At 52.8% G+C, this 27,205-nt stretch overlaps 1 protein-coding gene across 4 annotated transcripts in view; it reads left to right on the top strand.

Moving 5' to 3' along the window:
* Positions 1–27,205, top strand: part of ADAM33 (ADAM metallopeptidase domain 33) — a 74,059-nt gene that overhangs the window by 26,848 nt on the left and 20,006 nt on the right. For 2 of the 4 annotated variants that reach the window (XM_045018189.1, XM_045018187.1), the window contains exons 4-7: positions 9,803–9,881; positions 14,395–14,471; positions 17,721–17,907; positions 18,518–18,583. In XM_045018189.1, the coding sequence (XP_044874124.1) occupies positions 9,803–9,881; positions 14,395–14,471; positions 17,721–17,907; positions 18,518–18,583 (409 nt within the window). Of the gene's footprint in view, positions 1–1,357; positions 1,462–9,802; positions 9,882–14,394; positions 14,472–17,720; positions 17,908–18,517; positions 18,584–27,205 lie in introns of those variants that run through there. The other 2 variants (XM_045018190.1, XM_045018188.1) reach the window with 2 other exon arrangements.

Genomic DNA, 27,205 nt, shown 5'->3' with positions numbered 1-27,205 from the left:
CGGGGAAAAGAGCGAATGCTTCAGGCATAATAATCCTAGCAGGGGCCTGTGCTCATTCCTTTGTCTTTTCCTAACCGCTGGGTTTGATCTAGGCGAGGACTCCTGGGGCGGCACCTTCCCCCGGCCAGGGCGGGCACAGGACGCATTCGTGCCCCTGCACCTCGTCGCAGTCTGGGCTTGTCGTCGGCCAGGAAGGCACGATGTCGTACCAAGGCCTGTGCCTCCCCTTGCGCAGTGCGACAAGCCAGATCCCCAGCTGGTGTGAATTGGTCTGTCTGGCCGTCTTAGGGTTCTGCGCGGCTGCCCATCATGGTGGCCTCCGAGCTCCTGCCATGTTAAATCAATAGCAACGTCCCAGTGGATTTCAGGGAGTCTCTGGCTTTTCTCCCTTTGCTCTGGTGTCAGTGGATCTTTGTGGATTTCACACTCGCGGAGGGTCTGGCTCACGCTTAGCCCTGATTCTCCTCTCTCTGGTTCTGCTCTTCCACCGGCGTGTATCCTCTGACCTCAGTGGAGCTGCTCCGGATTTACGCTGGTGTCAGCGGCAGGAGGAGCAGGCCCAGTTCCTACGTAGCGGCCTTCGTCCGGGCCGCCGCCTCTCACATCCGGCTGGACCCGCTGTCACCTCCCATCTGGCTGCCTGGGCGAAAGTCTGGGAAAGCCATTTGCAGGCCCATTCGTGAAATCTGACCCCGGCCCGGCTGGGCCCTTTGTTCTGTGGCCCCTTCCTTGGTGTGTTGGATCCTCAGGCCTGGCCGGCGAGGGGAGGGCCCCTTGTGATCCTCTCACCCGACCTGCGTAACTCAAACTCATCAGCCTTTGATTGGTGCTGATGTGAGTAGCCACGATCATGCGTGGTTTGTAGCTAGACAGGGCTCGAATCTGCAGGGTTTTCACTAGCACCACGTGCAGCTGGGCTCTTCTCTCTCTGCACTCTGCCGAGGCAGGGACTTCGGCACAGCCAGGCGGCTGCCTTGGGTTTCTCTCTGTCGGCTCCCGAACAGCCTGAGGCTGGCCTGGGGTTTGCTGCGGGTGCACCCGTGTTGGCACGTCACTGCCGCCGGGAAGCAGCAGGGCATTGAGGCAGCTTGTGGGGCCCCCACTGATGGAGGGTTCTCACCTGCAGGGCGATGCCTTCCAGGGCAGTGAGTGCAGGGGGAGTTTAGTCTAGTTCTATGCGGAGTGGGGCCGCCCTCGCCTGCATCCAATACTGGCTTCTGGCTAAACTCGGGCTTCGCGCTTGCTTTGCGCGTGTAGCACTCACAGTGGAACACCAGCGTTACGTTTCTCAGCATCCTGTCCCTTGCAGGCCGACCCCTAAACCGGGTCAGGAGCTCTGCCCAAGAGGTTAGAGGGGACACAGTGGGGAAGCATGGCGTGGCCCCGGGAAGAGGAGGCCCCGGGGAGACTGAGCGAATGTGGGGCGTTGTGCAAGCTGTGTTTGGTTATTTGGATGTTAAGGTGAGTAAAACCCCAGTTTTAATACAGGTCCCCACTTCTGTAGCCCGAAGCAGTACGAGGCATGTGACACACACCATTTATGTATATAACTGGGGTGCTGGGAGGCAGTGGGTACTGACCTTGGTTCTGACATGGGGTGTAACCTTTGTCACCCTGACCCATGCATCTCCCCCACTCCTCTTATTACAGCATGCACAGTTTGTAAGCAGAGAGAGCGAGCGGTGCGTGGAGACCGGTTTAAATTTCATTCTGGCTTAATTTGATGAACCCTGTTTGCCAGCCCTCCCATTCTTCCCTTGTTAGCATCAGGCCGTAAACGTTGGGAAGCCAGGCTCGTTTGCGGCCGTCTGGCTGCTTTGGGTAACGAGGGACAAGCCAGAAGGAAACCAGAGCTCGCTTTTGTTGAAAAATGCTGACCGCTGAAGAAGTCTGATGAGTAATGATGCCGGCTCTGAGCAGAGAGCAGCGGAGTTTCCCTGCAGGGAAGAAAGCATGGCTGTGCGAGCAGGGAGTTGGGTGTGCAAGAGTGTGTGTGCTTACACACGTAAGGTGTGTGAAAAGGTGCTGGCATCCCTGGGAGCAGGGAGGGAGGAGCATGAGACCATGCGTGTATTTGCATTCATGAAGGGGCAATGGCACAGCACTCTGGGAACGGGTGTGTCACTTCTCCTTCTACCACTGGTCCTGTAGGCGATAACAGCTTACTACTGCTGCTGGCTAAAGGGACTCTTCCTTTAGCTCAAGTGGTGGAGGTCTGTGCTGTGGTGGTGAACGTCCCAGGTTCAGACCTTGCTGATACTGTATGCAGAAGGCTGTTACAGAGAGTTGTGAGCATGGGGGTGAGGGGTTTGTCTATCCGAAACACTACAAAGATATGAGTGTGCCCTCCCCCCACCCCTTTAAGGGCTTCTGATAACACCATGGGAACCCTGGGTCTGATCGGAAGTCAGTGGAAAGGCTCCTATTGACTTCCAAGTGCTTTGGATCAGACCCGGTAAGAGCAACGAGGAGCTGGCTTGGGGCTGTTGGCCTGTAACATGTGTAGCCTCATTTTCCCCCATCCAGCCCCCCTGTTTTCTATATCCGGAGATAGTAAAAGTGACCCCGAGGTGTTCCTCTTGACAGGGCCGGCTCCAGACCCCAGCGCGCCAAGCGCACGCTTGGGGCGGCATTTTGCCGGCAGGGCGGCAGCCGGCTCCAGCGGACCTTCTGCAGTCATGACTGCGGAGGGTTAGCTGGTCTCGCGGCTCGGGTGGACCTCCCGCAGGCACGTCTGCAAGAGGTCCCACGGAGCCGCGGGACCGGCGACCGCCAGAGCACCCCCCGCGGCGCGCCGCCCTGCTTGGGGCGGTGGGATTCCTAGAGCCGCCCCTGCCTCTTGACTTGAGTTCCTGGATCTGCATCTCTGCTACCAAACCTGCCAGCTTCCTTTGCTCTTCAAACCACAGAGGAAGCTGTGACCTCATCAGCGAGCGAAAGGTTGATGCTGAGCCCTGACGGGGGAAGTAGAAGACGAACGGACTTTGCCAGCTTGTTTTAAGCGCGGGTGCAGTTCTTGGGCCATGCAGGTTTAAATCAACACAGTGGCAGTGACTTTGATGGCTCAAGATCAATTTACACTAGCTGGGGATCATCGATCTGCCATGTACACATTCCTGATCTGGAATTGTAAACCTTTTAATTAATATTTTTTTTAAATAGTTTTGATTCTCCTTGAGCAAGGGAAAATTAGGGGATTGAATCCCATCCTAAGTAGCCCTCTCACCTCCCCCGTTTTATCTTTCTAAGATGCTGTTTGTCAGAACAACATGAGGGAAAGCTCACGGTTGAAAAGCTTCCCATTTTGATTGCCATGGGAAAAGGTCTCTTTGCAGAGGCAGGACCCTGTTGCAGGTAATTCAGCCAGTCCTCTGGCAGCCCACTTTGCACACTGCAACCCAGCGGCTAAACGCTGTGGAAGTTGTTGTGGAAACAATATCTCATTTGCACCAGTGCAGCCACGCCCCTCGTTCAGGAGCCCACAGGTCAAATCCTCTCAGGAGCTGGCCTCAGATAAATTACTTCATTGTAAACAGATCACCCCGTCCCTTCCCTCTCAGGGCTGCCAGGCCAGAGAGAGGGATGGATGTCTATATTGCATCGACTTTTCAAAGCAGCTTTCGTAGCGTTTGGCCATTAGTGTTATAATAGGTGAATGAATTAAAGCCCATTAATGATTTATACACCTTGTGTAGCTCGCTTGCTCAGTGTCCTAACAGCTTTCTACTGCTACAGGCTAATGGAGCTACTCCTTTAGCTCGGGAGGTTGAGGCCTCAGGTGCTGAAGGCCGTCGATTCAGTCTGTAGTGCGGACCTGTTGCAATCGCAGGCAGTATCATCCAGTGGCTAGAGCAGACCGCTGGGAAGTGAGAATTCTGAGTTCTCTTCCTGGCCTTTGCCACTGAGTCACTTTGTGCCCTTAGCTTCATGTGTTCTCGTGTCTCTGTGCCTCGGCTCGCCAGTCTGTGCAGTGGATAATCATGCTCCCTCCGAGTCCCCGAGCCTTCATTCGTTGTACCGTGGCTTGAGAGCTTTGCAGGATGGGTGATGTCGGAGGACACAGGATAATTACCCCATAGAGCTCGAAGGGCCTTTCAAGGATCATGTGTCCCGGGGAAAGAGCTCAAGCGACGTTGCTCGTGATCAGAGTGGCTTGGACTGTCTGATGGGATAATGGGCGGCTGGGGGCAGCTGTAGCTGCGGAGTTCTTGCTGGGAACTCCAGAGCTAAGCACTGTCCAGCCGTGATCACTAGTGCTGCTTTCCCAGGGCTAGGACAAGGGATCGCCATACATCTAGCGATCTCCTGCGCTGGGCAGAGGTGCCGTGGAGTGGGATCCTGGCAGTGGTGGTTCTTAATTCTTTCCCTGCCGAACGGGATTGTGACCCTGAGCGGTCTTGGTAGCGGGGGCTTGGCTTTAAATGCCAGGCACCCGCAGAGCACTGCATGTACCAGCGCGTTCCCCCTGGAGTGCTCACAGTGTTGTGATATCCAGCACAAGTCTGGGACTGTTTAATTGTCCTGCGAGTCAGAGGGACAGGAAGTGGGATGGATCCCAGGAGATCGGACATCCCCATGGTTTTGGGGATGGGCCCTGGCCCCCGTGGGTGAAAGGGGAGGGAGAGTAAAGGTCCTAAAGAATATCAGGTAGGTCCTGGGGGCATTAAAGATCTCAAGGAACTTTCATAACCATAGGGGTTTGCTTTGCTGTACTCGGCCAAAATGCCCCCCTTCTCTGCTGCCCTCAACCCCAGAGGTGGCTGCATTTTGGTGGGGCGCTCGTGGCCGGTTGGTGAAGAACGTCACGTCCTTTTTGATGGCAGACGTCCTGTCGCCATGAAATAGTCTCTGTTCAGATCTCGCCCCCACGCTCTGCACTGACCTCTTGCTCCAGTTACACCGGGGTAAAGCTGCAGTAACCGAAGCCCGTGGCGTTACTCCAGCGCTCCACCAACGAGCGCAGAGCGTGGCCCCCTGGGGCACTAAAGGTCACGCTGCCCGATTGTTTTAGCTCCTTTTTAATTGCCAGGAGGTGGGAAACCACAGCTTGGTCAGTGCCAGCGGATTGGCCCAGGCAGGGGTGGGGCGGGTGAGGAGTGGGTGGTCCCAGAACCCACAAGTGCATGTTACGGCTCAGCTGGTTGCAAAATAAGAAACCAGGAGAGAGGGAAAGCGTTGGCTGCTGTGTTTTGCTGCTGTTTTGTTTTTTCTCCATCTGCTTTTCCCTCTTTTCCTGTGGTGTAAAATAGACCAGGTGGGGCCCATGGGCCTGGAAGTAACCTGCGTATTTAGGGCGAGGTCTTCAGCCGATGTGAATCGACGCAGCTCCCTTGACTTCAGTGGAAGTCACACACGCAGGAGCCCGCCGGGAGGGCCTGGAAAGGGACGCTCGGGCCAGACCCCGGCACCGCGGAGCGCTGCTCCGTGCCTCTCCCCCGGCTCTCCGGCCTCCATAGCCGGGGCTCCTCCGCTGCCTCCCCAATGCCCATGTTGCATGTTGGAGCCTTTTCCTAGCATGTGCCTCAATTCCAGCCTGCTGCCCCTTGCCCTGCCTGCTGCCCGAGGGGGTCGTCTCTGCTACGCTGGTCTCTCCAGGCCGTGTCCTCCCCCACCTTCGGGATGGGTGCAGCGAGCGTCCTCTTGCCAGCGCGCCCAGGAGAGGACGGGCGTCCGTCGGCATCTTGCATCTGAATCCCAGGCCTGGAGAGGGCTGTTTCCCCCATTCCAGCCAGTGCATGAAAGTTCCCCCTGAGCCAGAGGGAATGACTCATTGGCCCAAGCAGGAGATTGCAGCTCCGTGGATTCCTGGGAAACATACATTCAGCCCCCTGACGAGCCAGCCATCTCCGACCTCCTAGACAAGCAGGGTTCTGTGCCAATGGCTCTGCGTGGCTCTTTCAGAGGAGATCTTAACCATGGCCGTTCTCGCTGCACGCTGGAAATCCTGCAGGGCTTCCGGCGAGCTGCCCCCTGTCTGGCTAACCACGTCCCGGCTCCCGCAGAGGTGGCTGCATTTCAGAGGTGACTAATGTAATTTGTGTGTGTTTGGGGCCAGGCCAAGGCCCCATGTACTCAGCAGTAAGCTGAATTCTGTGGCAAGAGCCCTCGATTCTGCAGCGGTTTTGTTTCAATTCAAATCCAGATGTTTGAGATATGAAAATTCACATTGTGATCAGCACCGCAGCTCCTGGGTCATTCGTCCTGATGCTGAATTCAGCTCATTCATTGTCCTCACAGCTGCAGCTTTGGATGCCAGAGACTTTTCCATGGACCATGTGTGGCTGCATCCCAGAAATGGCTGGAGAGATGCTGGAGGTTTGGGTCACTAGCTGAGATGCGGATGGGGCTTTTGACACCTGGAGAGGCAGTTTGGGATTGTGGGTGAAGCACAGTAGCTGGATTTTTCTGCCAAACTGATGGGTGGTAAAATAGCTCACAAGATTAATATTCAGACTGCCCTCTTTGGCTCTCAGTTCACACCTCTGCGTTGGTTTCAGGCTCTCTGCACACTCAGGCAGGCATCACTGCATTGGGTTACATTGCCAAGGTTTCCTTCAATGCCAGGAGGACTAGAGGGCGTTTCTGGAATGGAAGCAGAGACTATAGCGCTCAAGGGACGGATTCCACTGCTCGAGTATGTGGGTCCACATGTGCAGAGCTTGTGTAGCCCTCGGGGGTCCTGCAGGATGACAGTGCTGTGGCCAGAGCAGTGTGGCGCATCAGAGCATATTCTGCAGCCTTGTCTAAGTGCCCTATGAGATGGGGCCACCATGTCCTGGAGAGATGATTCCCCAGGCGAACATGCTGCACCATTAGCAATTTTGCTCAAGCTCATCCCATTCCTCCGACCGTGCTCCCCCTTGAACCACCCTGGCTGGCTCCGCTCCAGGTTCAGAGCTCTGGCTTATAGGCTGCAAGGGGAGGAACTTGGCCATCTTTGCTCTCCCACTTCCATTGCAGTCTAACCCCCCTCACTTTGCTCCCGGAGCCCCCCGAAAGAGGCAAACGCTGCCTTCGCGCTGGGTTTTAGACACGTTCTGTCTCTGTTCCCGAGACTCGTCGTCCGTCCAAACAGCAGGAAGCCGTTTGTCAGCACCGGGCTGGGGGGTGGCAGTTGCAGAGCTTGGCAGCAGGGCTGCTGAGAGATCGCAGACAGCTGTGGGAAAGTGACTCACTGGGGCGGGAGGGGGGTTGCTGCTTCTCAGAACCAGCGTCTTCTGGCTTAGGGGCTTAGAAGGCCGCTGTCACTGTAGTATCGCAGGGCCTCGGTCTTTACAGGCTTTAGCCTCACGCCTCCCTTTGCAGGTGAGGCGAGGTGACTTGCCCAGGGTCACCCGGGAAGTCTGTGGCAAAGCCGGGCAATGAACCCACGTCTCCCAGGGCCTAGCTAGTGCTCTAAGCACTGGACCATCCTTCTGCCTGGCTCATCCTGCCACTCCTGCAGGCTGCTTTGTCAGCGTGGGGCTGGGTCCTGCACACGTGCCCCTCCCTCTGCCCTGCCGGTAACAGAGACGGGCAGTGAGCCGACTCCCAGGCCCCCTTTCCCCACCCAAAACTAGGATCCTGGTTTTGTTCTGAGGCTCTGACAAGTTTGCTGGTCTTCCTCCCTCCTCCCCCCCCGCAGTGCTATGTAAATGTTTTGCTCCCTCTGCACATTGGGGTTGTTTTCTTGTTTGATTCCCACCCCTCCGCAGCGCAGAGCAGAGCACGTTCGCAGGGACCAACGCACTGTGCTGCCCTATTGCTAACGTTGCAGCGGATCCATGGCAATCAAGGGGTTAACCCCAGCTCAGCTTCTCCCCTCTGCTCCTTGGCAGGGCTGTAAATGGGCTGTTTGTGTCAGAGGCCTGTAAAGCATAGGCTGCATCCCCCTCACAGAGAGGATAATAGCCTACTTCTGCTGCCAGCTAAGGGCATTGTTCCTTTAACTTAAGTGGTAGAGGTTTGCGCTTTGGTGCTGGGTTCAAACTCTGCCCGGGCCCTGTGGTGGAGATCATGCCCCCGGGGGAGACTAAGGGAGGCCTGACAATGTGGGGGGTGGGCTTCACGCCCCAGGCCGTGGCATGGGGGAGTTTTCTTGTTGAGATCTCGCTCTAAATGCTATTCCTCAGGGAAGAGACCTCGCTGACTGTGACTGTGTTTTGTTTTATTTCTCCGGAGTCCTCGCACCTGGCCCCTGGCATGAGCCTACCTGCGTCGGTCGCGCCCCAGGTCCGGCAGCTCCCAAAGGAGCGGGGCAGGCAGATTTGCATTTGGGCATCCCTGACAGTCTTCAACCCCGGCCTGCATTGGTCAGGGCCAGGTGGCGGGTGGATGGGTGGGATTGTAGGAAGTCCAACTTCCCCTGGAGTTAGAGCTGAAATCCCCTCAGATCTGAGAAGCCCCTTCTCTGAACCTCCCTCTGAGTTCCTGCCCTACTTCCCCAGCTCTGGGGGGGTCACGTGCTCCAGCAGCAGGACCCGGCCACTTCCCCACTGCCCTCCCGCCTCAGATCTGGCCCGGAGCTCCGTTCCTCTGGCCTCCACCCCCCCCCCCCCAAAGACGTTACAGGAGTGTCCCGTAAGCGGACAGCTGAGATGGGAGCCAAAGGGGGCAAAGCACTTCTGGCTCCAAGGCCTTTGGGAAGAAGCTGGAGGTGGTGATTCGTGCTCAACCGGTGTCTCCTCGTCCCAGAGCCAGAGAGGCAGGGGAGTGGGGTCCAGGCAGCAGCCAACCCTACTGGCCGAGCCGCGCTCCTTTCCCCGCCAGGCATCTCTGTGAGCAGGCCCTGGGTCCGCGCCCCTCTCCGGGCTGCAATCCCTCCGCCCCGCGGCCCCCGGCCGCTCAGCGCTGGCGGGCGGGGCAGAGCCGAGCTGCTCTCCGCCCCACGGCCCGATGAGTCGAGCCGCAGCCGCCCCGTGGGGCGAATCACGGTGAAAGCCGAACATAGGCCCCAGCTGGGGCTACGCGATGCACCGAGTAACAACGATGGGGGAGAGGCGACAGACGGGGAACGGGGTCTTGGGGCTGGGGAAGGCCGCAGCCTTGGTTTTTAATGGCTCCCTCTGTGGGGCTGCACTGGGGGAGCCGGTCAGGGGCTCCGGTTTTGGCACATGCGCTCTAGGCTCCCCTAGCCCTATCCCCTTCCCCGGGCCTGGCTCTTCTCTACCGCCGTCCACCCCCCTACTCCCCGATCGACCCCTCCCAGCTCCCCTCCTGTTTCCTGGGTGTGTCTAGTTGTGCGAACGCTTAGTGAGGTGTGCGCACGCAGAGGGGCGTGTGTCTGCGGACGGATGCGGTTGTGGCGGTGTTTGCGTGGCCTCGGTGTGGTGTGTGTGTCCAGGGACAGGTCTGTGTGTGTGCGGTCCATTGCGGGGATGGCCGGCGTCTGCGCTGTGATTCGGCGGGAGGGGCATGATGCTGACGCCGCGTGCCGAGCAAGAGGGGCCTGCAGGGATGGCGTCTGCATTGAGGAGCTCGGTAGATCCGCAGAACCGGTGCAGCCAGAGCACTCTGCTCCCCCGGCCCAGCCTGTGGCAGTGCGGCCACCGCCGGGCTGAGCGGCCAGCCCAGTCTGGCAGGGCGGCAATCGGTGCCAGCGACCACGGGGTTTTCTGTGCCGTGGACGCAAGTTGGCCGCCAAGCAGCCATCAGGCGGCCCTGGCTGTCGGTCGCTACTGGCCTGGTCTGCACTCGGTGTCGCCGCCTGGAGCAGAAAGGCCCCAGGTCTGATTCTCCAGCCCCCACCTTTTACTGGGCAGTAAAATAAGGAGGGACTAGGAAGACCTGGGACTGCTCACCGGCTTCTCTTGTTCTCTCCCAGCAGGCTGCTGTCGCCGGACTACACCGAGACGCACTACGCAGCCGGCGGGCAGCCGGTGACGCTGTCTCCCAACTACACCGTGAGTAGGGTGCCCAGCGTTGCCATGGGCAGAGATTTTGCAATGGTGCTGGTGACTCTCTTCCCTCTGAGTCAGCGCTAAACCGGTGCCCGGCTCGGGGTGCTGTGCTCCTGGCCGCGCTGTCCCTTGAGTGACCTGGAAAGCTCAGGATCTGCTGTGGGCGTTATGGGTCTGGTGGCACTTCTTGCAAGCCTGAGAGTGTTTGTCCCAAGCAAATTCCACCCAGCGCAGCTTATTGCATTCTACCTATTTATAACCCCCTTCGCTTCCTGTCCCAAACTATCATGTGGTGCCACTGTTAAACAGCTGCCATGTTCCACCCCAGAGGTGGCTGCATTTCAATGGTGGGCAGAGTGATACCTGTGTAGCGCTTGTACCTAATCTGGGAAAGGGGGGGTGGGAAAGAGAGATTTTACAGTGTGTGCCTAGACGGCCCAGCTGGACTCTGGGATGTTGGGAGGTGCTCAGATATCATAAGTCCCTAGAGAGCTAGCTAGACAGCTTCATGCTTGTACAGAGCTTTGGGGTCTTGTGGGATGAGAGGAGCTGGGTAAATGTAGAGGTCAGGTAGTTGTCATGTCTGCCCAGTCACTCACGGAAGAGACTGTCAGGTGTAAATCAGGATCATTCCATTGAAATCACCGGAGCTTGCTGATTTACACCAGCTGAGAATCTGGCCTCTATCTCTCTAGGCTCCCTGCCGCCAGCATCTTTCACCAATCGGTGACGCTCCACCTCTCGCATCTCCTCCCTCTCACCAGCCTGTATCCTATCGCCTCCAGATCGGAGGTGGTGACCCTCCAGGGTGCAGGCTGGTAAGAACGGAGGATAGCACTGGCTGTGAGGGTCACCCCTTCAATATAAGTCACAGCCTATAAGTCACAATAGAAGCCAAACCAGAGAGAAGGATGGTCCCATAGCCAGAGCTCTAACCCAACACTTGGGAAACGTGGGTTCCATTCCTTGCTTCCCCACAGCCTTCATCTTGGGTGACTCGCTTAGCCTCTCTGTGCCTCAGTTTCCCCCTCTGTACCTTGGGGATAATAGCACTGCCTCCCAGGGGTGTTGGAAGGATACTCCAGCAAAGCCTGGGAGGCACTCGGATTCGGGGGTGATATGAGGGCCAGATAGATCCCATAGATGCATAGACAGGCTTCCATCAGGACCACAGTCCAGGGGTGTGTATGGTTTGTGGAGATTTCTATGGGACGGGACTGTTGCTGTTTGCTTGCAGGCTCTCTGAGGAGCCACCGTATGACTCTGGTTTCGGGAGTCCTGCTTTATTGAGGGTTGCTTATGGCACCCAGAGGCTGGGGGACCCCCCAGAGTAATAATATAAACCTCTCCCAGCCGGGTTCTTGGGCACTGAACGGTCATTCATGACTTCAGGGCGGCTCACTCTCCCCATCTGACTGTGTTCCTGTGGGGAGCAGCTCGGCTCCTGCGCTGAGGGGGTGGCCATGGAAACACCCATAAACCAACACGCGCTGCGGGAGCGGAAACTGAGGCACTCCGCGGTTGAGCGACTTGAAGCCAAGCCGGCGAGTGTAGCGGCAGGAATGGAACCCAGGAGCCCTGACTCCCAGGCACCTGCTGTGACCACCGGACAGCACATCCTGCCTACGTAGTTCCACAGGGCTGACCAGGCTGCTCTGTTGGTTGGGGAGCCCCCGAGGGCTGTGGCTGGTTTACGGCACGGATTCTCAAAGGGAGTGAGCACTCCAGCTGACTTCACCACCGCACAGGGGTGTTGTGAGGATAAACACATTAGAGTGTCAGGTCTGACTGTCACGGGGGCCATCCAAGCCCCTTAGACAGACAGTCTCCTTACCCAGAGCTGCTCTTTTCATGTCTTGTCCGCATAGTGCTGGGAACTCTGCTCTCCTGGCTAGATTCCCTTTTCCTTCTGTCTGCTGAACCCCCAGATCTTGGGCGCAGTCGTCTTCTGCATGTGGCGGACGGTGGCTTTCAAACCTAAACGTTTCCGCAGCATTTCAAACTTTGCAATTCAAACAATGCAGGGGAAACGCTGACAAATTTTATGACACTTCCCCCTGGTTTTTAACCAACTCTAAATGTAAGAAAGAAAGAAAGAAACACGCCACAGTTTGTGAAGCAGAGGAAACGTTGAGGGGAAAAATTCACCAAATTCCCTCTTCCGTTTGTTTTGCTTTTTGACCAGCTCTCTGCTTTTCAGATCCTGTCCTAAATTTGCAGGTTGTTTCTGGGCTCTGTGGATTAGCAGCCCCGTTCCACCCCAGAGGTGGGCACAGTGCCTTTGCCAGGTATCCCTTACCCCCACTCTGGCATGGCACTGTGAGGGTCGCCTGTCAGCTAACCTCGCCCGAACTGGGGAAGAGGTGGGTGTAGGAAAGACAGTTTGATTTAACCGACGGAGTCCCTCTCTTTAGGCTCCCACCAGACAGGCAGGGCAAACAGCCCTGAAGTGGAGCTGTCCTAGCGAAAGGAAGCGGGTGGGTGGATGGATGGAGCCAGGGGGAAATTCAATCCCTCGCAGAAAGCCTGCTGCACCGATTCTGCCTTCCCCCAGGACCACACTGCCACCTAAACACAGTTGGAGCAAAACTGGATTCTGTTACAAGGCCGGATCCTGCTGTCTGGTTTCAAGCCCCATTAGTTTCAGTGGCGAGCTCCGTTTAGCAACCGATGGCATGAAGCCGTTGCTGTCTGGCCAGGCAGTGTTAGTAGGGGCCAGGATGTGGTAAAGATATTTAAAAACCACGCTGGAGCCCCAGTGCACCTCACGTCCAACGCATTCGGGTCTGTTTCTCTACAGGCAGAGGTGATCCTAAATCTCTCTCACACCCCGACCGGCCGAACGGGGTGTTAGAAACCAGCTTGTCCGGCACCAGACTTGAATTGTGGTTATAGCCACAGTCCTGTGGCCTGGGGAGATGAGGCCACAGGCTGCCGAGGAGCCCACGGGTCTGCCCCACCCACCACGCCCTTGCAGTCATTGCCAGAGCCTCAGTATTGCGTCTCTCTCTCTCTTCCTTTTTCTTTAAGATATTCTGTCACCAGGGCATCATCCCTCCATCTCTAACGTGTGATAGTCTAAGCAGCCTGTCCTCAGGGTATCTGTCTCCCACTCCTCTCCCACACCCCAAATCACAAAGCTGGCCCGGAGAATGGTTTCTCCAGACCCCTGGAGCCCTGCTTCTCCTCCCTTCCCTGGGCCAGGCTGCTGGGGGCCGGCTCCTCCAGCCTGGGGCTGTGGTGTGATGCCAGGTCGGCTGAAAGCGCATTTCCCGAAGCTCGGGTTTGCTTGGCCGGGCCCGTGCAGGTCCCGCCGAGCTCGTTTTCCGTCCGCTGTGGGGGCAGCCCTCTCAGGGGCAGCTCTGCCCCGTTGCCCCGCAGTGGGCGCAGTTCAGCCCCCAGCCAGCCTTGCCCTGAGGCTGCCTGCTTTGAAACCGTGGGGCCCCGATGTGCAGACGTAGGCCTCCGAGGCTGATAACTGGACACCCTCCCCTCCCAACGCGGCTCGCCGTGGGCCTGCGTGTGTGAGGAGCCGGGGTGACCCGTTGTCCCTGGCAGCGTTAGGAATGCGAGCAGCACGCGGCTGCCTGCGTCTCTTGGACGGGATGCAGCACCTCCCATCCCAGGGAAAGAGAAACACGCAGCAGAAGGCAGTTGCTTTCCTCCGGCCCCCTGGTCTGCTCCCGCCTCCCCCATCTGGTCTTTCCACACGGCCCGCCTCAGGCCTTCCTGCCCTTCTGACAGTGTCTCACTCTGTCTCACCGCCTCGTGGGTCTCTTCCTTCCCTGCATCACACAATGGCCGGCCTTCGAATTGTCCTCCCTGGCTGCGCCGCAGCGTGCGGGGAGATGGTGGCTAAAGCAAAGGACAGGAGGCAGAAGCCCCTGGTTCTGTTCCCGACTCTGCCGCTGGCCTGCTAAGTGACCTTGGGCAAATCCCCGCCCTGCCCCATGCCTCAGTTTCCCCATCTGCTGAGCGGGCAAAATGATACTCATCCACTTTTGTAAAGTGACGTGAGAATTTGGTCCAGGAGGCTCAAGTCCAGTGACCTTTGGGAACCAGACTCGTGGTCAGTCTGGCTTTGTTCTCACAGCTGGGTGGGGTTTATTCTCTGGGGCGGGGATTGTTTCCCCTTCGGGCTGCCTGGTGTATGGCCCGGAGCTACAGGAGCTCTGATCGCCTGGGCAGATGCCCTACGGGGCCCCCGGTCCCGCTCACGTGGCAGTCAGTGGCAAAACACTCATTGCCTTTGATGGGAGTGCAGTTGGGCCTGGACAGGACAGGTGGCTGAACTTGGTGCAGGCCATCACGTGGCCTACGGGGGGCACAGACGAGGTGTGTTGAATTCCCCGCCCTGAGATGCAGCGGGTTGGCGAGTGACATGATGTAGGCTTGGCTTGGGGCCACAGCAGGGTTGGTTTGTCACCGAGCCGGGGGTGGGAATAGCGAGCGGCAGGGTCTGTTTGTCTGATGGCCAATGGTAGCCAATCACTGCTGTCTGTTGCCCTTTCCCCAGGATCACTGTTATTACCACGGCCACGTGCGAGGGTACCAGGGCTCCTGGGTGGTTCTCAGCACCTGCTCGGGGATCAGGTAAGGAGGAGAGTCTGGCATGCGGGTGGAGGGGGAACTGGGGGGGGGAGGGGGAGGGTGTGGGCTCGGTCTGTGCCGCACAATGGAGGAGGGAACTCCCGGCAGGGAAAACACAGTTCATACGTCGTTGTCAAGGCCCTTGTTCCTCCTGGCCACGCCGATGAATATCCACATGGCCTGCGAAGCCAGGACCCCTAGCCCGCCGACGGGACCACTGCTCTTCGCGTTCACACAGGGAGCTTCTCTGGCCCGTGTTGTGCAGCATGTCGCACTAGGTGATCCCAGTGGTCCCTTCTGACTGAAACTATAAAACATCCTGCTTCCAAACTCCGCTCGACCAGGGGGCCAATCAACCCCCCGAGCCCCCTCCCAACCCACAGCAGCCATGACAGAACCAACGAGGAAAACTCCAAATGAAGCCGACGCACCTAACCTGCCGAGTGTGTTCTCCGCTCTTTGTCTGTGACAGACGCCCCACTCGGAAGCGAGCGAGGCGCTTCGCTGCACTTGATTTTTTTTCATCGCTTCAGGCGCCCTGGTGCGAAGGATGCTGCTGTGGACAGGACTGTAAGACCACAGTTGCCCTGATGACACCGTGATGGGCACAGCATAAGAAGAGGCATGGCTGGCTGGCTGGAGACTTTGGCCCCGTTTCTCCTTCGGGCACCGTTCTGTCTTGGGAGTCTGTTACAGGGGCTCTACCCTGATGTAATTGACTATGCAACATGCAGGGCAGTGGAGCACGGGGCTCTGTCTGTAACGTGCCGGACACGCCCTAAACAATCTTCTCTAGCAACAGCTGATGAGATGGGTCTGGAATCTCCTGTGGAACTGGCTCGCTTTGTGATTTAACTCCCCTCTGTCATTTTGGTGTAAAAGGCCAATGCGCCAGGCATGGCCCCTAATGGCAGAATCCGTGTGACTGGCTAGAGGTGAGGATGGAGCTGTCTCCCGAGGCTGGAGCCGTGTGGAAATTTACCAGCAGATCGAATCGCAGTGGCTGATGTTGGTAGCACTTTAGATGAAGTGAGGAGGGTTGAGGGGGAGGCTGTCCAAACAGTTGGTCTCTGTCTAGGTCTTTGCCCCTCACTCGTCACTGGGCGCATGAGGGCAGTGTGGCCTAGTGGATAGAGCTCTGGACTGGGGCTTAGGAGACCTGGCTATTCCTATGGCCTATTTCTCTTGCTGCCTCTTCCACTGGCCTATAGGGTGGCCTTGGGCTGGTCACTGTCCCCGTCCGTGCCTCAGTTTCCCTATCGGTACAATGGAGCTAATGATACCGACTTCCTTTGAAAGCACTGTGGAAGAGCTGGGGATCAGTGTCTGAATGCCTAGGTGGTTAAATAATGAAATCTGGTGGGGCTGCCAGCCTTCATGGCTCGTGAGGAGGAGGAGAAACTGTACCTTATTGTTCAGCGCTGCCCTCAGCTCTCTGGCGACAGCAGGAGGATTAAGGATATAGCAGATTCTGAGCCACATCTTAAACAATCCAAGCAGGTGAAGTAATCGCCCAGCTATGTGCACATGTGATTTCGATTTGATGGGGGAATGTTATGGACGTTGGGGCCAGCCCCTCAGCTGGACGGCCTGGGTGTCGGCTTTCATCTGACACAGGATTCCTGCCAGAGGCTGCAACTGACTGAGACAGCGGTGGAGGATTCGTCAGCTGGGGATTTCATTTGATGTTTGTTCTCCTTTGTACCATAAAGATGCCAAGGTCTCTGCTGACTGCAGAGGTCTGTTTTCCAGCACTCTGGGCCTGCTCTCTTGCTCAGGCATGCGCCCTGGCTTGCTGTGGTTGCTTAGGGTAAATGGCTTTGCATGAGCACCAGATTCCTGGTTCGGGCCCTGCATTGTCAGCAGCTCAGAGTTTGCATGATCTAGCTGGTTGTGCAGCTTCCCTGGTGGGGAGTGCTGGGGCGGGGCAGGGGACGAGCTAGCGTGTGAGTCCTTCGTTACTGCCGGTGGGCCAGAACGGTTCAGATCAAATCAGTAAGGAGCGAGCGAGGCCCCTAGCCGCAGAGCGAGCTGATCCTTTCCAAGGCATGAAATTTCTGGATCCATTTATTCATGGCTGTTCGTTCATTCTCTGGTCCGTCGGCATCTCTTCCCACATCTCTGTCCCAGCTCTCCAGACGCCTGCCACTCGCCCTAACCCTCCATCTGAATTTCTCTCACCCGCTCGCATTGTCTCCCGCACCCACTTCTGACTCGTGCCACCCTTTCCCCTCGGCATTTTGGGCTGTATAAGTAGGAGCGTTGCCAGCAGATCGAGGGATGTGATCATTCCCCTCTATTCGACATTGGTGAGGCCTCATTTGGAGTACTGTGTCCAGTTTTGGGCCCCACACTACAAGAAGGATGTGAAAAAATTGGAAAGAGTCCAGCGGAGGGCAACAAAAATCATTAGGGGGCTGGAGCACATGACTTATGAGGAGAGGCTGCGGGAACTGGGATTGTTTAGTCTGCAGAAGAGAAGAATGAGGGGGGATTTGATAGCTGCTTTCAACTACCTGAAAGGGGGTTCCAAAGAGGATGGATCTAGACTGTTCTCAGTGGTAGAAGATGACAGAACAAGGAGTAATGGTCTCAAGTTGCAGAGCGGGAGGTTTAGGTTGGACATTAGGAAAAACTTTTTCACTAGGAGGGTGGTGAAGCCCTGGAATGGGTTCCCTAGGGAGGTGGTGGAATCTCCTTCCTTAGAGGTTTAAGGTCAGGCTTGACAAAGCCCTGGCTGGGATGATTTAGTTGGTGTTGGTCCTGCTTTGAGCAGGGGGTTGGACTAGATTCCTCCCGAGGTCCCTTCCAGCCCTGATATTCTGTGATTCTAACAGCCCCCAGGGAACGTTTGCCAAGCAACTCCTGCCTTCCTTTCAAAGGCCACCCTGACGCCCCCCTTTCCTGTAGCAGCTGCAAAGCGCACCCGCTACACTGTGCCTGATCCGTACTAATCCAGCGACTGCCCACAGGCTGCACGCCAACAGGCTGTTGTCTTGGGCCCCGATCCAGCATAGCATTTCAGTGACACGCATGACATTAGCGTGTAATTAGAAGTCACTGGAACTGCTCATGTTCTAAAGCTAGGCCCACACACGAGTGCTTTGCTGGGTCAGAGCCCTCGCGCATGTTCTCAGGGCGCGTGTCTGTGCTCTGCTCCCCTGGTTAACTTGGTCAGAGTTGCCCTTGAACTCCTCGTGTGCAGAAAGTCACCAGCTTGTTCCCTTTCCATTCATGTCTTTCCATTGCCAGCGGCCTCATCGTGCTGAATGTCAATGACAGCTACTACTTGAAACCCCTGGGGACCCCGGAACCTGAGCATCACATCCTCTATAGGGCAGAGCACTTGCCAGTCGAAGGCGGGACTTGCGGGCATAGCGGCCTGTTAGGAAGCAGCATAGCTGACATTGCCAGACTCGTCAAGCCGGTACATCGGCGGGTAAGTGTTTGCTTTCCTTTCGCTGCCCTGTTAAATGGTCCTTCCCTGAGCGGTGGGCAGCTCCCCATGTGTGTCTGTAGAAAGCAGGGTGTGATAACGGCTCCCTCCTGCGGTCGCCCACTGCCCATGGTGGCACTTGTAGAAGCTAACCGTGGTCAGACCTGGTTTGTGCTCGGATGGGAGCTCTCTAAGGGGGAAAGAAATGTATCAGGAAGCAGTGCTGGTGGCTCAGCAGGTGGCGTTCTTCCCTCTGGGCTAGGGTGGAACTCGGTGCACTAGCACGGTGTTAAAGGTTGCCCTGGTTTGGACGAAACGTGAAACTGAACACTGGTCAATAAAGATCCCATAGCGGGTTCCGCGAGATACGGGGGGTTAACGTTGGTGTCACGGTCCTGTTACAGGTCAGCAAATTGCATCTGAGCCGCTAAGAGGTTTTTTTTTTGCTGCTCTGTGCCTCAGTTTCCCTCTCTCTGAATGTTTCCCCATCACTGTTCAATGCACATGATCTTGAATGTCAAGACTGGAGTTGCTGAGAATTTGGACTGAGTCCTGTCTGTTGCACTTGCTTCCTTTTCCTCCTTTCTGGTGACGCTTGTGATTTGTTGTGCAGGCAAAGAGAGACACCTGGAGGACCCTGAAGTACATGGAGCTGTTCATTGTCGCTGATTACACCCTGGTGAGCACTTAACTCTCAGAAACTGGCTCCAATGGATCATCAGCTGGAGGAACACAGACGACTGTTAGGGAGGGAGGCTGGATGCTGGGACAGCGTGGTCTGTGTCAGTCGTTCAGAAGAGCCAGGATCCCTGTCTTTCTGTCAGGTTTTTATTTTTTCTGTCCTTTGGAATAGCCAAGATTGATCATATCTATCCATCCATCCAGTATAATTATATCCACTCTTAATCTTCCAGTGGTACCCAGAAGGTACCCCTCATTATTACGTTATAGGGCCCACAGGTGTGCTGGGTGACAGGCAGAGAAAACAGGTCTCTGCCCCCAAGGAGTTGAGATGTAACCGAAATGTCTGACTGATGACTGGGGCAAAGGAGAGGTGGGACTGCAGAGGAAACGGGCACCCTTTGGATTAAAGGTTCCTTTTGTAAAGGGTTAATAAATGCTTAATAGATATTGTAATAAATAGTTAATTGTTACAGAGGTTTACAGCGTCCAGCAGGTCAGTAGGTTGCTAATGACCAGGGCTTACAACCACATATAACACATACGCCCCATGTCTGTAACATGCTTATAATGTCTGTCGATCCATTTGTGAACCCTCGCTGAATGGAGCCTTAGTGCTAAAGGAGAGCGAGGATCAGACTGACTCGGTGTGAGGGTGAGTTCCTCCTGGCAGTCAGAACCTGTGCCCTTTTGTTAAGTCTCACACACCTTGTCTGGAGCCAGGAGGCCAGAGCCGGCCCTGGAGCTTCCTGCAGCCGCAAGAGGTTCCCGGAGGTGGAGGTGGGTCCGATCTCCCGAACGCCCCCACCCGGGGCTCCTATCTGCTAGTCCCAGCTGGGCAGGGGAGGAACAGGACTTGCTTTTCCCCTGCACAGCCGCTTTAGGGGAGACTTCGGACCCACCTGCAGGTGCTTCTCCCGGGTCGACCAGAACTGCATTTCTCAGCAAATAAACGATCTGTCTGAAAACCTTTCTCCATAGTCCTCCCACCTTGTTCCCCTGCCACCACCTGCATTGACTTTCCTCTGGGGCAAAGCGAAGTGGAGGTGGGCAGTTCTGCCCAGCAGTACATCCCTCCAGCTGGTGAAGGACAGTGCATTGGTAATGCCTGCTCAGAACGGCTTGCCCCTTTCTCCCGACTTAACGCGAGGTGTGGGGGCGCTCCCAGGACGTCCTCTGCTCTCAAACTGCCTCGTGCCAATGACAAAGCAACAGGAGAAGTGAGATTTAGGGGGACGTTAGCTGCTCCTGTTAGAGAGAGAGAGAGAGAGAGAGAGCTCTTCCTCCCTCCCCCAACAGGAGCAGTTAACGTATGTAACTAACAAGCAGCGTGATTTATATATCCATGTAATATGTTATAGGTTATTGAGGCCTGGTATGAATGACATGTGCTTGACATGAATGTGTGTGTTCCAAGGACTATTAGAACTTTTTGTGCAAAAACAATTTTATGTTTCGAGAAAAATACAGAAAATAAGAATTGGAGGCAATGGCAGGCCTTGGATCATGGTGGCCCATCCAGGATTGTCTCTTTGGGATTGTGTGGGTAGAAGGCTTAGTAAACAAAAGCAAAGAACCGCTGATGTGACAGAATGGGCTATAAATGGATGCCCATGATTTGTGCAAATCGGAGTCGTTGATTGATCCAGAGTCCTGGGTGGATATAGATGTGGTTTTGCCGGCTCCCCGCATCTTATTCTGACGGAAGGCACCTCGACTGGCCGTCGGGACCATTCTGACCTTTGGACTCTGGTATAGTATGTTTGGGGTGTGAATGTGCAGTGAGTTAGTTTGTTTTGTAATCAATAAAGAGCATCCAGAGTATTGTAGACTAACACTGTCCGGTATCTGCCTGCTCCCCAGACCTCGATTGTGGGTCTAACAAGTGGTGGAGAACGTAGAGATATTAAGAAGTGCCGGATTTCGACACGGGGTCTTACAGTGTTGGGGGGGGGGGTCCTTAATTAAGACTAATAAGGGTGACTCCTTTTCTGTGAAATTTGTGTGTAAAAAACCCAAAACATCCCCACCCCCACCCCAAAACATGTGGGGAGATACCACGTGGTGTTAGTGTAATAATGTTTAGAACACTGTTAAAGAAGAGAAGTAAAGGGGTGGACAAAGGCACCCCAGTGGACTGAAGTTAAAGCCCCTTCTCTGTTAGAGAAGATGATTATTGGGACCTGCCCTTGGAGGGAAGTTGCGGTGGAACCTGATAAAATACTTGATACCTTAGAAAATATGTTTGGGAAATATGTCCAGCTGTACAAGCCGAATGCCAGTAAAAGCAAACGGCCACAGCATGGCTGTTGTGGCAAGCTGTAAAAAAGGCAATTGCATGTAAGGGTGAAGTCTGTGCAGAGTTACAAACATTACAAGAGAATTTTAAAACTTGCCAGGAACATTTGGAACGGGAAGTGAGGCAGGCACAGATAATGCAAACTCAGTTAGAACAAACGGGAAAACAAAATAGAGACCTGGACAAAAGAAGGATGGATTGGAAAAAAACGAAAGCAGACGAAGATAAATTAGATGACTAAGTAACAGAAATGAAACAGTTATTTCGGGCTTTGACTAAGAAAAAGGAAGAGAAAATCACAAGCGTTTCTCACAGCTGGTGCCACAAAACTATAGCAGCATTAAAAAAGCAAGTGAAAATACAGGACCTGCAAGTTGTGGCTGTGTGTCAAAAAGAAAAGGGAAAAAAAATGAATTTGGATTTCAATGATATTTGCTATGAAGAAAATCTGCAAGGGGGTCAAAAGAAAAGGGAATTTGGCCAACCTCGAGAGGGGCTTTATACTAAGCTAAGAAAAGAAATAAGAAACTGGCTGGAAGAGCCTAAGCCAGAAAAGTCTGTAGCAGTGGCAGAACGGAGATCAACCGTTAAGACCGGGGGAGATACGGTCAGAGCAGACACAAATAATCCCTGCAAGTTCATCAGACTTACAGTTGATGGTAAAGTCATTGGGGCTAGTGAATATACAAAAATTAGCTACATGGCTGGTACAGTTGGCAGAATTAGGAGGAACAAAGAATTTAAATATGAATGAATCTTATAGGTTAATCAGGGCAGCTACCACTGGAAAAATTGGACCGGCAGTAAATCAAGTGAAAAATGCTTTGGACAGGCAGCCAGAAGGACACCAACTGATACACCTCTACCCCGATAGAACACGAATTCGGATATAACGCGGTAAAGCAGCGTTCTGAGGGGGGAGGGGCTGTGCGCTCTGGCGGATCAAAGCAAGTTTGATATAACGCGGTTTCACCTATAACCTGGTAAGATTTTTTTGGCTCCCGAGGACAGTGTTATATCAGGGTAGAGGTGTACTGTGATTTATTATGCGTTTAAAAAAAAAAAAATTGGTCAAAAACCCATGAAGGTGTTACCCAGTGCAGATTACATGAAGCCTGGAAATTCAGCCAGGGATTACCCTTTAAGGAAAATAACAGTGGGACTATTGTTTGAAGAAATACAACTGGTGACTAATCCCAGGGCAGAGGTCACCAGACCTGTCACAGCTGATTCTTTAATGGCAGTTGATTTGAATCAGAGGAAATTCTGAAATAATGTGTTTAAAGAATTGAACAAAAATGTATTAGCAATGTCTACTGATCTGGTAGAGCAAGCAGGCCAGGATGAGGGGTTAACTGTTATGGATGCACTGGATAGCATGCCAACAAGTGATGGAAGGGGGAAGCCAGGTAAAAGAATTGAAAGCTAGGGTACCTTTTGTTAAAGCAATAACATATTCAGATAAGCGTGCTTATAAATCAGGATACCGGGAGAGAGGAAGAGGACAAAACACCCCACCCCAAAGTGGTAGAAGGTGAAATAATCAAAATGAGCCCCCCAAAGGAGTAAATGTAATTCGAAATACGGCTTGGAGGTATTGAAAATTAAGGAAAGTACAATGGAAAACGTACTAACGAATTCATCAAAAAAATGCAAAGAATAAAAAAAATTATTTTAAGGAGCAAAAAAAAAAGGTTGCAGCTGTGGAAGCGGAGGGTTCAAAAATACCTGCTCTGCAGGGGAGCCCCAGTGCCAACTTGCTCCCACTGGAAATGGGTCCTCAGGAGTGGAAAATGGAATTCAAACGGGAGGCCCAGGACAGCTATCACTGTAAAAACTAATGACCCGAAAGATGTCCTATTGAATAGCCGGGCTGGGGTAAATATTGTAACTAAAAGTTGTAATTTAACTCAATACGTGTCAGAAATTATTACAGCCGCCTCCTTGATTGGAGAAGGAGTGACCAAAAACATGTATCATTCCGTAAAAATAGCTCTACCCCGGGTGGGGATTTTTGTTGTAAAAAACAAATGTGTCAGATTGATCAGGCGCCTGAGCCAGTAATACCGGGGACTCCTTTTTTTAAAAAAAAAAAATCGGTTAGTTTTGAATGTAACTGATAAAGTTCTGTGGCGTGTGCCTGCCTGGACGGAAGCATCCTGACAGCAGGGTACCTTCCAGGAATATGTGCTGCAGAAGCCGTGACAAAGATGATATTGGATCAGCCGAATGTGTGGGCGAAGGAGTTTCCCAATGTGTCAATTAAAAATAAAGCAAAATGTGGTAAAATCGAAGCCCGTGTTTAAAGTCGTGGGGAATAACCTGCCACCCCAGGAACACTGTAAATATCCCGTGCAAGCAGAGGCAGAAATTAAAAAAATAATTAGAACAACAGCTAGTAATTAACAAGGGAAATTCCACATGCAAGAGCCCAATTTGGCCTGTATTAAAAGCCTCAAAAAAATAAAAATGTACAGTGGATTTTAGACAAATTAATAAAGCCCCCCCCCTGGCAGCAGTAGTAGCAGATCTACCTCAAGTAATGGCAAAAATACAGGGGCCCCCTAAATGACTCTGTGTTATAAATTTGGCAAATTGTTTTTTCGCTATCCCATGGCGTCCCGATTCCTGGGCCCGCTTTGCGTTCACTTTTAAGGGCCAACCTTAAAAACATTCCCCGGGGCCCACCCGGCGCTCCGGCTATTGCACACCAACGTGTGGTGCAAATGCCGGATCAATTCTCCCAAAAGAATAATAAAAAAAATCATCTCCGATGTAAATAACATATTAGTGTGAGGGGGGATGCACTAAAAAGGAGGTGACTGAGCGAACTAAAAAGGGGTTAAAACTCATTCAGAAAAGAGGTTTCAAGTAGGGTGACCAGACAGCAAGTGTGAAAAATCGGGACAGGGCGCGGGGGCAATAGGAGCCTATATAAGAAAAAGCCCCAAATATCAGGACTGTCCCTATAAAATAGGGACATGTGGTCACCCTAGTTTCAAGGCTAATTAAAAAAATGCCCAACGAGTGCAAAAATAAAAAAGTAAATTATTTGGGGGTGAGCCTAGGGAAGGAAAAAATTCAGGTAAATCAACAAGAGGTAAAATCATTAATAAATTTCCCAAGGCCAAAGAATTCTCATGCGTTGAGGGTGATGTTAGGAGGGTTTAACTAGTTAAAAAAACACATCTGGAATTTTGCCGCTATAACTGGACCCTTGTGGTGTTTACTAAAAAAAAACAAAAAAAAAACCCCAAGGTAGAATGAAAGTGGGGGCCTAAACCAAAAAAGAGCTTTCTGTCATTTAATGCAAGCTCCAGCACTGAAATTCCCGGAGATAAACAAGCCCTTTGTAATTAAGTTGGCAGCAATCCAATGCAGTCTAGCAGTGGTATTGATGCAAAAAACTAATAAAAAGTTAATACCGGTAGCGTACAAGTCTAAAAAATTAACCCCTACGAAGCAGCAGTTTGGAATCTGTGGAAAAAAATGTTTAGCTGCTGTGTGGGCCATTGATGCTTTAGCTTTGACTCCTGGCACAGCCCCTACAAACACCTCCCTCTCCTCGAAGTACTTTTTTTCCCTGCAGTTTTTCTGATAAAATATATCAAATACCAGAATGGCCAAATGGACCTTAATGTTAACTAGCAAAAAAGTTACTTATAAAAATAACAAACAAGCAGTAATGTTACCATCTGCCCTCCTGCCGGGAGGAAAGAAGCATAAATGCCCACTTCCAAAAACTGAACCAAAGTTAGTTAAAAAAGCACCCCCGGTAAATAAAGTGCTATGCCTCGGGGGGAGGAGAGGGGGAAGGTTTGGTTTACAAATGGTAGCTCATACCATAAGAACTCTAAAAAATATACAGGATACGCAGCTGTACAAATTAATGGGGAAACTATTTCTGATTCTATAACTTCAGCACAGGAAGCAAAGGTCAATGCTCTTAGTAATCTGCTTAAACAAAAAAATGATGTTGCAGATTGTCTTTGTCTGTATAAATTCAAACTTCGTGGTACAAGAACTGTTCTATGAAATTGAAATTAAAAAAAAAAATCATTGGAAAAAAGCTAAGGAAAAAAAATTGATCCAAAAACCCCCAAACAATGTACAATGCAGTATTTAGACTCTAATGGCACAAAAGTGTTCAATTTAGGCCATCGGTATATTTGTGTATTTTTAAAAAGTATAACAAAAAAGGCCCAATTAAGTCATGTAAATGTAACGTCACAAAGGTCATTATTAATACAATTATTTACCAAGGTCCTCTATTTAAAAAAAAAAAAAAAAATAGTAGTAGTTTAAAAACCAAAAAATGTAAACTGGTCCTTTAATTTAAAAATACATTAAAAACAATAAAAAAAATTAATTGGTAAAAGCAACAAAATCAGGCAACATGCAAAATATGTATCTAAGTCTGCTCAGCTAAAAAATATAAACATTTTAATCCACAATGGTCAAATATTAAAATAAAAAAAAAATCGGTAATTTCTCATTGGTATCATGTTTTTTAAAATGCTCTCCTAGTGTCACAGCTCTTCTAAATGTAATGCTACCTCCTACTGTAATATTTGCATTAATAATTTGAACTTATGTTTATACTGACAAATCAAAAAAGCAACAAAAAGTTTTAAAGCAAGTAATATAGACCATTAAATTGCTTGCAGAAGTATAAAGTGATACATGATTAATGCCATTCATTATTGTATCAAGAAGGGAGAATGTTGGGAGATTTATATATAATATAAAAATCAATAGAGATTGTGATTCATGTATATCCATGTAAAATGTTATAGGTCATTGAGGCCTGGTATGAATGACGGGTGCTTGACATGAATGTGTGCGTTGCAAGTTAGCAACTGAAGCAAGAACTTAAGGTCAAGGACTATTAGAACTCTTTTTGTGCAAAAACAATCTTACGTTCCGAGAAAAATACAGGGAAAAAAAAGCATTCAAAGTACCGTATACCAACACTGTCTGGTATCTGCTTGCTCCCCATCCTGTAGAAAAACTTTTATTGTGGGTCTGACTCTCCTATGATCAGGCTCACAAATCAGTCCTGCGGGGGTATGTTAAAGTCAGCGTCAAAGGACGGGCGCCTGGCTCGATGAAGCACGGACGGCTGCCAGTGCCCTGTTCCTGAGTCACTGCCTTGAAAGACCTCAGAGGGGTGGTTTTTATATAGGACTTTCCATATACAAAGCACATGACAGACATGAGCAAATGAATCCTAACGCCAAGGTGAGGCTTTAATCCCTTCCACATCACAGGTGGGGAAACTGAGGCACAGAGCGGGCCAGCGACTGCCCAAGGACACACAGCATGTCAGTGTTGGAGTCTGAATTCGCGCTCGGGAGTTCCTAGCCCCCAGTTCTGTTGTGCTGAGAGCACAGGACCTCATCTCCCTCTTTGTGAGGAATCCTGGGGGCTCACCCACCTCAGCAGCTGCAACAGATCAAGGCCTGGGAACCCCATTTGCTTCGCACTACTTCTGTCCTCGTGTTTATCCTTCGCAGCCCTCTCAGCTCGGCCAGTGGAACTCAGCGAGGTCATTTTCCCTTTGGTATACACTTAGTTTCACGCTGAGGTTCCCAGGGCCATGGGGTTTGGGCTGCAGCTGCCACAGGCGGCTGCTCACTTGCCAGGCAAAAACACCCTTTTATTTGCAATTTTAAAAAGGAATTGTGGCAGCGTGCCTGTTGCTGTGCGGTTCTGTCAGAGCTCGTTTGTACCAGGTCCCCATTGCAGGCCGTGCGTATGCTGGCGCCACCCCTTTAAACAAGGTGCAGTCGTAGCTAACTCCTCCCACGCCCTGTTTGTGTGGGAGCTGAGAATGGGACACCCAGCGCCTGATTCTTGTCTGGCTGTGAGTGGCCAGCAAGGAATTCCCCTGGCTTCTGTAGGGGGCATGTTGGAGATTGGGAATGGCAGAACAAGCCTCTGTCCTACCTGTCCTCTGCTGGCTTAGGGTCCGTTAGAGACCCAGTGCCAGTAGCATGTTAGAGCAGCTCCTCGGGTACTCAGGCCTTCGCCAGGCCCGTGCAGACTAGTCCTTGGGATCAGGGAGCTGTAACCGGTTCTCTTCCCCCTCCCCTCTCTTCTCATCACGAGCCGAGAGTTGGGCCCAGAGATTTAGATCGCAGGTTCTCAAGCTGCAGTGTGCAGAGGTCAGCTGGCTCTGCGTCCTCCCCCAGGTTTTCCATGGCTAAGTCCTGTGGCAGTGTCGCCCAGCAGTTATGGGAGTGGAAGTGGGCAGCCGGTCCCCAGCGTGGTCCCCGAGACGCTAATCTGGGCCCCCCGCTGTGCAATAGATCCAGACGC

Source organism: Mauremys mutica, chromosome 5 (assembly GCF_020497125.1).
Source record: "Mauremys mutica isolate MM-2020 ecotype Southern chromosome 5, ASM2049712v1, whole genome shotgun sequence".
Lineage (NCBI taxonomy): Eukaryota > Metazoa > Chordata > Testudines > Geoemydidae > Mauremys > Mauremys mutica.
The sequence above is the reverse complement of the archived record's forward strand: the minus strand, read 5'-3'. Positions and strand labels throughout refer to the sequence as shown.